The sequence below is a fragment of the Batrachochytrium dendrobatidis genome, assembly GCF_000203795.2.
Source record: "Batrachochytrium dendrobatidis JAM81 unplaced genomic scaffold BATDEscaffold_3, whole genome shotgun sequence".
In the NCBI taxonomy this organism is placed as follows: domain Eukaryota; kingdom Fungi; phylum Chytridiomycota; class Chytridiomycetes; order Rhizophydiales; genus Batrachochytrium; species Batrachochytrium dendrobatidis.
This window is the reverse complement of record NW_006281101.1, coordinates 1,166,830-1,180,411: the sequence shown is the minus strand read 5'-3', so window position 1 is coordinate 1,180,411 and position 13,582 is coordinate 1,166,830. Positions and strand designations below refer to the sequence as shown.

Below are 13,582 nucleotides of genomic sequence, written 5' to 3'. Positions count from 1 at the left end.
AAATAAAAATGCAGAAAATAAAGTCAAAAAACCTATACGAAGGATGAAGTAAATGCGATTATAATGCCCATAAAAACAATGTTTCAAATGTGAAAACTAAACCACATTAGTGACTCTAGATTTACTGTCCAAAACGTTTACGCAGTGCATCGACTTCACGGGTTAGAATACGGCGTTGAACTTCTGCACGATCAAGCAGTTCTTTGGACAGTTTCTTGTCTTCCTCAGAAAGCTGAGCGGGATGAATGGATTTTGAGATTTCCTCAATGGCACGCAAAACAGACTCGAGCTGATTAGGAAGCCACGTGGTAATAGGAGAACCACCCGTAGCAACAGGATGATCGGTCCACTTGATGATATACTCCTTGGTAAAGTTCCAGTGACGAGCACGGTATTCGCGAATTTGATCAAGAATAGCCAAATAGCGAACAGCGCTGGTGCTGTTCTGAACAGAGTATGCGCGCACGCCAAGAGTTTTGGCTTCCTTTTCAAGCCATGTAAGGAAATCGGTATGGTTGGCAGGACGGTAGCTACGGAAATCACGAAGAATTTCGGTGAGAGGGTTATCTGGCATAGATCCTGTCAGCTCCAAAAAGTTGTCAGCGGTGGGGATAATGGAGTCGTTGGCACCGGTTTCGCCACGATAAAAGGTAGGTTCAGGGGAAACACCTTCATAGACAACACCCTTGGGGAACATGGGCTGGTTCTTGGTTCCCATGATAAAAGTACGATATTTCATGTAGTCTTTGGGAGCCGAGACGGTCCACATGTTTTCCATGGCAGCATTGACACTCTGCATGGCGGAAAGAATGCCGTGCAGCTCAAGATCAAACTGGGTTCGATCATTGGCCTTGACCGCATCTAAAGCACCAAGAACGTGCGTAACCTGTTTGGAAGAGTTGGCAGCCATGGCTACATGGACAAGAATAAATCCAGTCTCGGATGGCATACCAGCGAAATAGCGAATGGGACGAACGTTACCATAGACAATGGGTTTAGTCTTGTCCAGGCGAGTAAAGTTGTACAGTCCATAGCCCTAAAGTTTAGACCATGCATAGTGTTTAGCAAAGCATGGTACTGATGAAAGTAAAAGGTTGAGAATAGCTTGCACAAGCAAAGCACGTTGGTTTCCAAGCAATTAGCACATGGACTGGAATGTTGGTGCTACGAGTGGAATACCAAAGTCAAATCACCAACTCAAAAACACATGAACCGAAGAAACAACCCTGCAAGTCAGAGCGGAGGTTAAGATCATGTGCAAAGGAATGCAGTGACCCAACAACGCCTCTAATACCAAACCACTTGATTTGAAACTATTCACAAGCATTCAACTGTACCTGAGTGTACTCTAAAAACGGTTTTGCACCAAGTTTCTCTGAAACCTTGGCCAGTGGTACGGCAATGTTGCGAGGAAGTACATCACGACCAAGACCATAGTCTTTCTTCTCACGAAAGTAAATGTCACAGGGCTCAAGCAGATATGCTGAAGTGGCAAAGCAATAGTCACGATACAAAGCATTAAGAACTTGAGAGTCGGTAATATGGTCGACATTGTATTCAGGTAGTTCAGCGGCAACTGCTTTGCCAAACTCGCCCTTGGCAAGCAAACCCACTTCGCCCTTGGCAGTGGTAAGAGGCATACGCTGAAGAAGGCTTTCGAGCTCTTTGAACTCAGAAGGCAGTTCAACCAAAGGATCTTGGCGAGGCAAGAAACCGTTTTCCTTGCCGACCATAAACTGAGGACATGTAGGATCTTTCAAGTGATCAGAAGGAAGGTACTGCGTAAATGAGCGACGGGCAGCAATAGATGCTGTAGCCAACGACAAAATTGACGATGCTTTGACTGTGTTGCGGGCAGCCATGATGGCGGTATGAGAGCGAGCAAGAGAAAACATGATGTGTCTGGATAAGTAAAAACGGTCGGAATATCAAAACGAAAAGTTAAAAGCAACCGAAATAAATAGTTAGTTTTGGTTCACTGACAGTGGCTGAAAAGATCACCGAGTCATTCAAAGAAACCCAAACAACAATAACTTACTAAAAATGTCGAGATCGACTTTAATGAAATCAGAAACTAAGAAAGCACAGAGCTTTGAATAAAAATAAATGGTATTGCCAAGTGTGCAAAGAAAAGAGCAATGCTCGATTGTATAAATAGCTTGAAATTTTGTAATTTTCAACGTAACGGTGTCCAGGGAGGTTAGGGTGCGGGCGGTGTCAATGAGGGCGATGGAACTGGTCATAGAATACGTACTGGCCCATTAATATTTTTTTATTACTGTTGAAAATTATATGCCATGAGTATTTCTGCAAGCATAATATCCAATGCAATTATTGGATAGAGCTTTTGCCATAGATTGCTTGTTTGCTTATGGATAGGGTGGGATCGTCAGAATTACACCGTATTATGTAAAATGAAACACAGGGGTGTCAAAATGTATAATAACTAGTCAGTTTTGTAAGAAATGGCTCGTCAAATTCACTAGACAGTATTGGTCTCTTGGTCTTTATCCTGTTCTTGCTCTGTATAGGAAATAACTGAATGTTCAAGCCAGTATTCACACCACAGTTCCAATAAATCTCACACCCTTTACTCCTCCAATCCCTACCAACCAAGCATTGTGATATTGGACGATCAGCATAAAAGCAACAGCTGCATTCCTAAACGATGCGATCATTGTTGTCTTGAACTAAAGCGCGAATATATCGAGTTTTTGGTTTTATTGAGAACACTAAAGCGGTCAAATTCAATCTCTGGATTTCAATGGACGAATTTGGTGATCATACAATGCATGGTTATGCCAAAACGAAGAATGGTTTTGAAATCATAGTTTGGTTGTGCATCACAGTGGATGGCGTGTTGATTAAATTGGGAATGTCTATTGAAGCAGTCGATGCCTAGTAGGAAAGCACAACGAATACTTGAACATTGTACATTTTCAAGATAATCACTGCAAGATAGGTTGTTGCTGTCAAAGGACCATTGTGATGGCAATATAAACAACCACATCATGACTGGTGACAGTGCATGAATGCTGGCAACCATTGGCGTATTTGCCTGCTGATTTGAATGGCTGGAGCATCTATTGTTTGTATCTCTTGTACTGCGGCAACAATCTGGCGTGTTGACACGGCCAATTTGCCAAACGATCTGATCTGCGCTACCATTTGCAGCAACAGCGGTCTGCTTGATGCTATCAAAACGATTCCAAAACGCAGGCGGAGTTTCTACAACCAAAATATATCCTCTTTATCCGAGTGTTGCATTAATATTTTTTTTATTTTACGGACAAATTTTGGGTAGTAAAAGAGAGTGCAATTAATTCCAGTTTAAGCTGGCTGGCAACTGATAAACTGTCCATTCTGCTTGCAAGTAGTGCCAGGGGCACAGTCCATGCGTATAGGAGCACGATTTGATTCCTTGGCAAAGCAAGCAAAGAAACCCTGTTTATCGGCCGTACAAGCCATCTGGAAGCTGCACTTGTCAGACATCTTGTTGCATTCCGCCACACCAGCTGTAAGGCCAGAAGGCTGAGGATTACTCGTCTCAGCAGGAGCAGAAGTGTTTTTGGTGGGAAGTTGTGTGGAAGATTTGGTCTTTTTGGTAGGGCGTTTCTTGGGAGACAAAGTTTTGCGAGGAGCAGATGAGACAGTAGAAGATGTAGTAGTGGTTGTGGAATCGATAGTAGTAACTACGGGATCAGTAGTAGTAGCTGCAGGATCGGGAGTATCAGTGCTGGGAGCACCACTGGAAGAGATTCGCACATCAGCACAGGTCTCGTATTTCTCTGGGTTGGTAACAGAAATGTGTTGACCAGACCAAGTCCATCGCATTACACAATTGGTGCACTTGATCTTTTCAACGTTTGAAACAACAAACGTCCATTCGCTCAAGCACATATCATCTGTAACAAGCTTGGTGGGAATATTGTTGGGACATTGGGAGGAAGCGGGACTAGACTTGTCGGTGGCAAATTGGGAAAGTGGTTTCTGGGCACAGCCGCCAGGTCCATCCACATGAGCAATTTGAACAGCGTTTTCTAGGTTCTCGTCGAGAATCTCGACGCCACATGGGCCAATGTGCTGAGCACCAATAGAGAACGCAATCGTAATGGTAAAGCTCTTTCCATTCTCGAGACGAATGTCCGTCACAGGTCCCTTGGCTGCACCACGGCAGACGGGTGAGTCTGATTTGATGGGACTACGCAGAGAGTCAATATTGTTGTCAATGGCATCGTAGTTGCGGACTGCGTGCTTGCTGAATGCATCCTTCAGATTACCAGGATGAGCAAGAAAGCCATGTGCAGCAACATGAAAAGTACAGGCTGAAAAAATAATGGATTGTAAGAGGATATGGAGCATATTAAACAATGAAAATGTGTATACTGATGAACGATCGATATGTATAGTTCAGTTATCAACAAAGATCTGGTGAGCTACTTGCGGTTTGGACGAATGTGGAGCAGCAGCAATGTCTTTATATATTAATTTAATCCTACATTTACAAATACTACCCGTTTCAGACTGAGAACATTATTTGCATTATACAAGATTGAATGCACATTATGCTGGCATGATCATTGCTCATATTGAATGGCTGAAACGCATTTTACTTTAATTGACCGGGTTCATTGCTGGCTATGTGAACAAAGGGAACTGTTGGCTTGTGGCGTGATGACTGGGCTTGTGGCTCTAATCAGCATTGCCATGTCTTTAACCACAACAATATTGACAATGCAAATGGCATGAGATTTGCAAGTTTGTTTGGCTCAAGTGATGATTATGACTGACTGGAAACTTGAACTATAACCCTGAAATAAGAATCAACTCATATGGCATATACTAACAATTCAACGTAGCATTTGCATGGTTTAGATTGAATGTCCCGTTGCATGCATTGGCTAAACAAAGCATCTGTTTGCCAAACACAATCCATTGATGGACCCAGACCAGTCTATTGTCGAGTTCAAGTGTGAATCAACGCCACAGATTAGCGTTCTTGTTCAACCGCTTTCATCTGTTTATTCAACGCTGTCTACCAAAGTGATCCTTGAATGGCGTTCTATGTACACAATCCATTGATAGTCAACGAGTACAAACCGTATACCCGTATAAGCATATGTTGAAAACACTCTGCACGGCCACTTGCATTTAACACTAAATGATAGAACCCTAATAGTCCAAAACCTACATTTATTCCACTCCAACAAACCATATCGGTTTAGTCTTTCAAAAATAATACAACCCTGGCTGCTTTTTATGCAGCTCGTGACAAGAAATGAACACATTCGAATGCAATTTCTACTGAAATTAATATAATGATGCACCATTCAAGTTTGAGCGAGTGTTGCTCATGAAGATGGTTGCGCAAAACCTCGGCTACTTCGTTTGCATAGTCTAGTCTTTTGTTAAAAACAGCAATACGTGGTCGCACATCTAAACTACGGGATATTCGATCAAAATACTCCTCCATTCGACGGCTGGACCAGCAAAAATCTGGATTGTCAAGAAGCTCAGAGTTGAGATTTACATGTGCACGGAGTGAAAAAAGTTCGCCAAGGTTTCGGAGAATCGCTGCTCTTCCTACAGGAAGACGTCTGCCTTTAAGAAGAATCTCTGGAATCCCTCGGTTTTTGTTCAAATGTCCTTCAAGCAGCATTTCCAATGAAGCAAGTTTAACAGATCGCGCCAGTCCTGCAGAATACGCTAATTTGGCTTGCTCAAGTGGGTGATCGTTTCCTAAAATAATGATATCCGATGCCATACTGCCATGTCTGTTTTTGTAATTGAAAACGCAGAAATCATCCAGTATCAGTATCAACACAGGTGTTCCAAAGGTTTAAAAAACCCCTTATACATGTATTCATCGGCAATATCCAACAAACTCAACTGATTAAAATCATAAAAGTAGTCAAACCACTCCGTTTCAACATTGCTATATCGATTGATCTCGCAGTCTCTCACTTGTGCCAAGATCAACTCGTTTTGCTCATCTGTTGCACCCCACGTCACAAAGGTACCGCTGGAAAAAAAGAATGCTTCTGCAAGTGTTGGATCAGCAATATTTACCATGATACCTTCAGAAGTTTGGATATTTGAATGCTTCTGGCTTGAATAGTTGCTTTTTTGGGTAGTATCTTGAGAGAGTGGTTCAGTGAGTCGTACACGATAAATATCATCTGCCATGTAAGGAAGAATTTGATAATGTTTTTGAAGCATTCCAAACAGGACTGAGCAGTCGTATCGCTCTGCAGTAGAAAAGGCTGTAACTCGCTCTGGCTGTTTATGAAATTATATAGTTGAACAAAGCATTAGTATCGCTCATTGGTGAATATACCAGAGCAAAGTAGTCTACTCAGATGCTCATGTGAATCAAATCGCAATTAATTTGAAAAGTAGATTACGCATATCTTCACCACATACTTGTGTAGCTGGGGCTGATATCATTCCATACGGTCCAGATGGAAACTCGTCCTCGCTACGAATATCTCTCACGCTCTTTTTTTTCTTTGCAAGAACAGCTCGGCGAACGAGTGAATCGTCCATGATTGGCGCCTGGCTAAAATTCATTCGATTCGACTTGGTTTCAGATTCGTTTTTTTGATTAGTCAAATGCTGACTAGTAGTGATGGTATGCCGAATTTTTTGTTGACGGAGCTGATGCATTCATACCATTCATAGAAATCGATCAGTAAATCAATCAAATAGTACTAAACTGTCGGTAGCAATGCGACTGGTAGGATTTACTTACAAATGCGCTTGTAGTGATCATTCTATAGCTTCCATGAACCAATTTTTTATTAAAAGAATTAGACTGCAAGACAAGACCCAGCAAGCTTGTATTGCAGCTTGATCGATTCCTTGGCACGGCGAATGCATTGTTGACTAAACATGGTTTATAATCATACTCAGTCTTGGTTTGTCATTTCAAAATAAAATAAAATGCCTGTTGATTAACAGACGTTGAGTGCGGCTGTTTACCTACTAAAATCGAATACATTCTACTGTATTTAGCTATATGCAGCCAAGATGAATGCTGAGTATCAAGCCCTTTTCTGACAAACGTCAGACACTGATTGACTGGCTTGAGCATACTCGAAACAAATTGATTTAATTTTTGATCAGTTTAAATGATTTTGCAATCGTATTCACGTAAAATGACTGAAATATCCAATGGTTGCACATTCCTTGTTTTCCTACTAGAAATCATTTTTTTAAACATGCTTTTTCTTCCTTTTTGGCATGGTCATACATGGCATGATCGACAAATTTGCAATCCAGAAATCAAGTCCAACAGGTTTGATACTGCCAACCCAACTCATGTATCCTAAAACTCGCAAATATGTCTGCGTTCTAGCCCAAGAAACAAGTACTGCACGTCTCAGTCATGCAACTATTGTTTCCATGTTTAATCAATAGTAGATTACCATTCCATGAGACTGTTTATCATGATTTTTACCCGTATCCAGCATTCCATTTTGCATGAATACACAGCTGTAAATTCTGACCTTGTTTCCAACAACCAAAAATATAAGACACGCACTTTTAATTATCGAAATAAACTTATTCAACCACTTTGAATAACAATAACCAGATAACACGGTTTAGATCCAAAATTGAATATCAGCATTTAGGTTTGTGGATTTGTAAGCAAGCCTTCTTCTTGAATCAATGCGTCAATCTCTTGAGGAGTAAAAGCATGATACACAATATTTCCCTTTGGTCCTCGAGAAAGTGTGGCAAATTCAACTGGATGAAGGAGTAATTGAACAAGATTGAATCAAGTTAGTTAAAAGGTAATGTGTAAAGTATCAAGCACTTGTTTGATCATCCATCTCAACACTTACGCTTGTCGCTTCCAAGTGTGGTCGAGTCCATGCTCTTGGCAAGTACCTTGATTGCAAGTGCTTTGGCTTCTTTCAAAGTCATTTCCTCTTTGTAGTCCTGCTTGAGTAAGCTAGTGGCATTTGTAGAGTTTGCACCGATACACATGGCTTTCCATCCACTGTAGTTTCCAGATGGATCGGAATGGTACAGCTGGAAGCCAAAGTGCTCATCGTAACCACCATAAAGAAGTGATACACCAAATGGACGAAGACCTAGTATTTATAAAAAACCGAAATCAACAATTAGCGTTAATAAGTGGAATGTTTTGACCAAACACATTCTATAATGAATTGAGTTTTGGTAATATGCTAGATTGAATTCACACAACCATCTAAAATACATTCAATGTATTCTAGATTCGATCCATTTTAACAGTCAGAGTAACCCAAACTTACCGCCATATTGGGTATAGCCTTGTTTCATATCACACAGATTCTGAACAAGCTGCTCAACAGGGATTGGCTCATTGAAACGAAACAAGTATTTTTGTGCCTGAACACGACAGTAGCTAATCAGAGTATTGGCATCTGCATTCAAACCTGCAACTGCACAGCAAGTAGTGCTATAAAATATGAGAGTTGATTAGATGGTCAAAGTTGAAAAGCTAGATCAGTGACATTGACTAAATAGAATCTATTCAGTCCAAGTAATGCCGATTACAGGGCAATGATATATGTAAATGACACTATAATAGATCTGAGAGACACATAGTCAATCGTTGCAAGCGGACATATCAAATCAATAAAGCATTGATTGAACAGCATTATGCGATACTGATTGTTACGGCTTCAAAAACCAACTGCAGTCAAGTACAGTCAAGTAGTTTGTCGAACGAGCCAGTCATACAGAACGACTCCAGACTTACTCGTTCAGCCTGTAAATCTTCTCTCGAGAGATGTTTTCCAGCAACTTGCTGCTGGTCTTGCGCTCAGCAGCAAGAACAATACCCTCAGTGGAAAGAACACCGAGAGCAGTGCCAGCATGAGAGATGGCTTCCATGGCATATTCGACCTGGAAAAGTCGGCCTGTTAAAACGAATATGAGATCCAATGCAAGTGATAAACCAGGGCCATGCCAGAACCCAATGCAGACAGGAATGGATTAGTATTGCATGCAGTCTTGATACAGTACATTGCAATACAACAGCTACCTTCAGGCGAGAAGATGGTTGTACGAGAGTCGTATCGTCGCGCCATTTAAGTTCAAGTTAAGTCAAGTTGATGGTCAACTATTATTCCAACTGTAATTCTCTACACTTGCAATGTTGGACTTGAAGCACGAATGCAATCGGTTGATCTTGACTGAAATGGTTGGATTTCACTGCTGAAGATAATCTCAAACACTGACATTGAATTCAACAGTCGATTGTATTGATGCTTTAGGAACAAACTCATAAAGACGAGTTTCTTTAGATTCAATCGAGACTTTCCATTCACAAGACGAAACATCAAATCATCGCTCAGATTTCAACCCGCTCATCGGAATCTTGGTTTGAATAGTTGTAATCTACCCTGGCATCAGTCTGAAAGTCACTTCTTGTATTTCCCTGTTATCCTTCAAACACAAACCATCTTGTCTGTAAGCCATGTATTTACAGTGTGGGCCCTTGTCAATGGTTTCCAAGAGACTGGCTTTTTCTCCATTGCTGCAGTCATTGAATCAGACCTCAATCAACCCTATGCTTGTTCGCACCTTGTCAAAGTCTTCCAAGGACAGCGAGGATAGCACTTTGGAGTCGACTCCTACTCAAGGTTCTGCGTCAGTCAAGTCCATGTTCAACTCTATCTTGCGCGGTGCACCCAACAAGGAAGGCAACGAGCCAGAAGAATTGAGCGTCACTTATTCCAAGCTTATGGCACGAGGAAAGTATGTGCATGAGCTTCAAGGTATGTAGTGATATCTGGCACAATGTATGTCCAATTCGATACGTGATCACCATTCATCTTGTTTTGGTTCGGATCTGTAGTTCATAATGTCAAACCAGAAGCTATGGATGATTATATTGCTCTCACGTAGGTCATGATTGAGAACCATGTTTGGTTTGTTTCGATTTTCAAGCCAGCCGTTTTAAATAACTTGATATGCCAAATTTAAACTCAATCTTACATTTTACTGTTCAAATCAATTGGCAGTGCTGAGCACTATCCACGGATTGGAAAGGATCAAGGGTCTGAAGTAAAGCTGTTTGGTAGTTGGACTACTGAAATCGGTGAACTGGACCAAGCAAGTATGTTTATCCCATGCTTATCAAGGTTTAAATGTCCATTTGGCATCCATATCAGATCATTTTATCAACCTTGTTTTTAGTCCATATCTGGCAATACAACCACTATCCAGGATACATTCAAACCAAAAAGATACTGGCTCAGGATCAGGTTTATCAAGATTTTCAACGTCGTCTTCGTCCTATGTTACGATCACGCGAAAACCAAATCATGCTCGAGTTTGCCTTTTGGAAATCTGCCACTGCAGTGACTTTACCCAAAGAACCTAGTAAAAACAGCATTTACGAACTTCGTACGTATCTGCTCCAGCCTGGAAAAATGCTCGAGTGGGAACAGCAATGGCGTCGTGGACTCGAGGCACGAAGCAAGTTTGTGCAGCCAATTGGTGCATGGTTCTCGCAGCTTGGACATCTCAACTACGTTCACCATATGTGGGCTTATCCGTAAGCGTTTATGTAAACATTCATGTACACGTCTTGGATTAGATGGAACTCGCCATCTAATTCACATTTTACATACTCATCCTTCATACTTGTAAATGTTTAGAGATCTGCAGGTACGCAAAGAAATGCGTGAAAAGGCCTGGGAGGTGGAAGGATGGTCACAGACTGTCCACAAGACCGTTCAGTTGATTGATCATATGCAAGCACGGATCGTCACACCACTTCCCTACTCTCCATCCAATTAGTTGGGTCATGTACACTTTTGAACATGGAGTGAGATTTAAACAGACAGTATGATTGCTGGTGATTTAAATAAAAATATACTTGGAAACAATTCATCAACATGGTTTGCCAAGAGTTCATCTTGTCTTTATATGGCTACAAAGTGAAAAGGTGTTTCGAGTTTAGAATTCATCCATTTATGTTTTTAGACATGAATAATCTAAACTATTAGCAATATAAAGACTAAATGAGTTTATTCACGCCGCAGTGCAACTTCTCGGCCCATATCGGTACTTGATGGTGCAGCATTGCTCTGGCCGAGTCCAGTTCCGTCACTTTCCTGACACTGGAATTCCTGTTTAGAAGCAGTTCCATTCAACATGAAAGGGTTTTGCTGCAATGTTTTAAAAGGAACAGATGGAGACGAAGGCAAGTTTGAACACGTAGGATGCAAATGGGAAGCAGGTTGTATGGGAATAGATGCTAGTAAAGTATTGGTATCCAAGGTCTCAGATGAACATACAGATGAGTCAGTGTGAGTGGGTGGTGCCAGAGGAATTAGAGGTTGAACAGCGTCTTCTCCTCCATATCGTCTCTCATAGCAATCATACTCCATACAGGATACTTCAAGTAACCAAACAGCGGTAGGGTCATCTGAATCTTGGGCTATGATGTCAGATCGAGCAGGATGCAAAGGTGTGGGAGTTTTGGTGATAAAAGTCATGTCGGATGTGACGGAAGAGCAAGATGAAGGTAAAGGCTGTTGGGTTTTGGCTAGCAATGTTCTAGAGTGATCCAAACCAAGAGTTTGAACTGATGATCCTTTTTCTCCCATTTCCTGAGAAAATGAAGATGGTGGAGCAAAACTGTTATGGGATGATGAGATGTGCGCGGATTCCAGATTAGAACATAACTGAGAGTGACGAGTAGATGTAGCACTATTGGATGTGGTAGCGACAGAGGGAGTGTCTGTCAGATCTTGGGAAATATGCGAGGTCCGCTGCGAAGATCTATGCTGTGATAAATTTAAAGGCAATGACTCGGCTGCAGTCGATTCTACTTGGTTTAGATGTGGGGGTGGAATTTCAGCTAGTTTCTTGGATTGTTGCACATATAAAGAAGGGGCAACATGGGAAAGATGATCAATCGACAAAGACTGTTCACTGTCCTCAAATTCAACTTGCATTTCCTTGGATGGAACTGAACGTGATGTTGACTGAGTATGTGTATTCTCGCATAGCGAAGCATTCATTACCACATCCTCCATTATAGATACAGCAGTTGCATCTTTAATCTTCAGTTTAGCATTTGGAAAGTACTTTTCGAAACCGCTGGGTGATAGTTCCTGAAAGTATGTGCATAATCGATTCTGATCGTATGGAGGGCCCAAAATGTCGATAAAAACACAATCGGAAACCGCGGTGAACGAATGCATGTTTGGACCAGAATCAGGAACAATGGTTAACAACGAATCTGGACTATCAGCATTGATGGTCTTGTCCATTCGAACATGAGCACGTTGCACTAGTCAATCCAATACAAAATCAAGGTGGATTAGAATACTGGATGCAACCATTCAACGTATATTGGTATCAGACATGCTATGAGATGAGTGAAAAATGCTGGCCACCCAATGGTAGATTATGAATATAGATTTTATAAACAATAACCACATTTCAATCTATACTCTTACATTGAAGTGGCGCTCCACTAACTGGATCTATTGCATGCTTGTAACTATTGACAGGTACCCATTAAAATAGCATCAACCGAAAGCAAACATGTCAATCATACATACAAAATAGTAGTTAGAAGCGAGCATATACCAATGAGACTACAATTGGCATTTAGCATTTTTCAAAATGCTAAATAGCAAACACAATAAAGCAAGCTCAATACCAGATTGTAAAAAGCACAGTATTAGACAATAACAGGATGGAATCAAACTATTTCTTGAATGTATTTCCTACCTGTTTGAATCATTTATCAACTCAAAGGTCTTGACATGCATATCTCCAGAAATGAGTTTTCTAAGCAATATATTAGTAATCACGCTTATTTGGGAGATTATGAACAATAGATCCAAAGCACATACGTGAAGACGGTCATGCCAGGATGATCATGGGTGGGCATGGTGGTACCCTTTTTAAGAACAAAAATGCATATGGCAAAGTCCTTGGTTTCGTATAGTGGATAGAATTCAATAGGATGTTGTGGAGACTATAGAAAGACAATAAGCGATTATGGGGTTAAATATTGTCAGTCAACAGCCATTTACAAGTGATACTGGGATGAAAAATTGAGCAAGTAGATTGACAGGTTGCAAGTTTCCAAAGACCAATAAAAAGAATGTGATAGCACGGTCGTACCAGTATTGCCAATGATTCGAGCTTGAGCTTGAACAGCAGTTTAGTAAGACTCTGCAGTAATCTGGCAGTAGTATGAGCTGAAGGGGGAGGATGAGTGGGAGTGGGTTGTGCGAACAGTCGCTCAGAGAAGAGCCCGATGGCTTGTAGCAATGGCATAGACAAGGTTGCTTGACTTACAGCAGCAGAGAAGCAGCTGTTTGGCAGAGCAGTCGTGCTGACTCGAGCAGAAACTAGCGACCTTTGTGGAATAGTAGAGATTAAGTTGCTGCAGTATGGAGTCCAAGGAGTGCAAATAGCAAGCTGATGTTGAGCCCAAGTGGATCAAGAGCACTCTAAGGAATACTCGAGTATTATCAAACTAAGCACTCGAGGTATTCGTATTGATGGACGCCTCTGATTAACTACGACTTGACTGTTTCGAAATCAATGTTCTGAG

At 41.3% G+C, this 13,582-nt stretch overlaps 6 protein-coding genes across 6 annotated transcripts; 1 reads left to right on the top strand and 5 right to left on the bottom strand.

Annotated features, from left to right (window-relative positions):
• Positions 1–121: 121 nt before the first annotated feature.
• Positions 122–1,862, bottom strand: BATDEDRAFT_10068 (uncharacterized protein; the record flags this gene model as incomplete). Its single annotated transcript, XM_006677078.1, has 2 exons — positions 122–1,036; positions 1,338–1,862. The coding sequence occupies 2 exons, from the start codon at positions 1,860–1,862 to the stop codon at positions 122–124; spliced, it is 1,440 nt and encodes a 479-aa protein (XP_006677141.1).
• Positions 1,863–2,705: 843 nt separating this feature from the next.
• Positions 2,706–4,404, bottom strand: BATDEDRAFT_36743 (uncharacterized protein). Its single transcript, XM_006677420.1, has one exon. The coding sequence runs from the start codon at positions 4,360–4,362 to the stop codon at positions 3,331–3,333; it is 1,032 nt and encodes a 343-aa protein (XP_006677483.1). The 5' UTR covers positions 4,363–4,404; the 3' UTR covers positions 2,706–3,330.
• A 772-nt stretch (positions 4,405–5,176) lies between these two features.
• Positions 5,177–6,305, bottom strand: BATDEDRAFT_86945 (uncharacterized protein). Its single transcript, XM_006677505.1, has 2 exons — positions 5,891–6,305; positions 5,177–5,774 (listed from the first exon to the last, which is right to left on the bottom strand). The coding sequence occupies exons 1-2, from the start codon at positions 6,217–6,219 to the stop codon at positions 5,258–5,260; spliced, it is 846 nt and encodes a 281-aa protein (XP_006677568.1). The 5' UTR covers positions 6,220–6,305; the 3' UTR covers positions 5,177–5,257.
• A 1,225-nt stretch (positions 6,306–7,530) lies between these two features.
• BATDEDRAFT_19045 (proteasome core particle subunit alpha 3) lies at positions 7,531–9,083 on the bottom strand (the record flags this gene model as incomplete). Its single annotated transcript, XM_006677140.1, has 5 exons — positions 7,531–7,749; positions 7,848–8,099; positions 8,283–8,449; positions 8,753–8,912; positions 9,038–9,083. 5 exons carry the CDS (start codon positions 9,081–9,083, stop codon positions 7,631–7,633), a joined length of 744 nt encoding a protein of 247 aa, XP_006677203.1. The 3' UTR covers positions 7,531–7,630.
• Positions 9,084–9,724: 641 nt separating this feature from the next.
• BATDEDRAFT_4840 (uncharacterized protein) lies at positions 9,725–10,791 on the top strand (the record flags this gene model as incomplete). Its single annotated transcript, XM_006677037.1, has 5 exons — positions 9,725–9,773; positions 9,854–9,899; positions 10,020–10,114; positions 10,195–10,555; positions 10,659–10,791. Coding segments are annotated over 5 exons (684 nt in total), but the record flags the coding sequence as incomplete, so codon positions are not given.
• Positions 10,792–11,015: 224 nt separating this feature from the next.
• On the bottom strand, positions 11,016–11,730 carry BATDEDRAFT_36740 (uncharacterized protein). The gene has a single exon (XM_006677419.1). The coding sequence runs from the start codon at positions 11,610–11,612 to the stop codon at positions 11,031–11,033; it is 582 nt and encodes a 193-aa protein (XP_006677482.1). The 5' UTR covers positions 11,613–11,730; the 3' UTR covers positions 11,016–11,030.
• Positions 11,731–13,582: the final 1,852 nt, after the last annotated feature.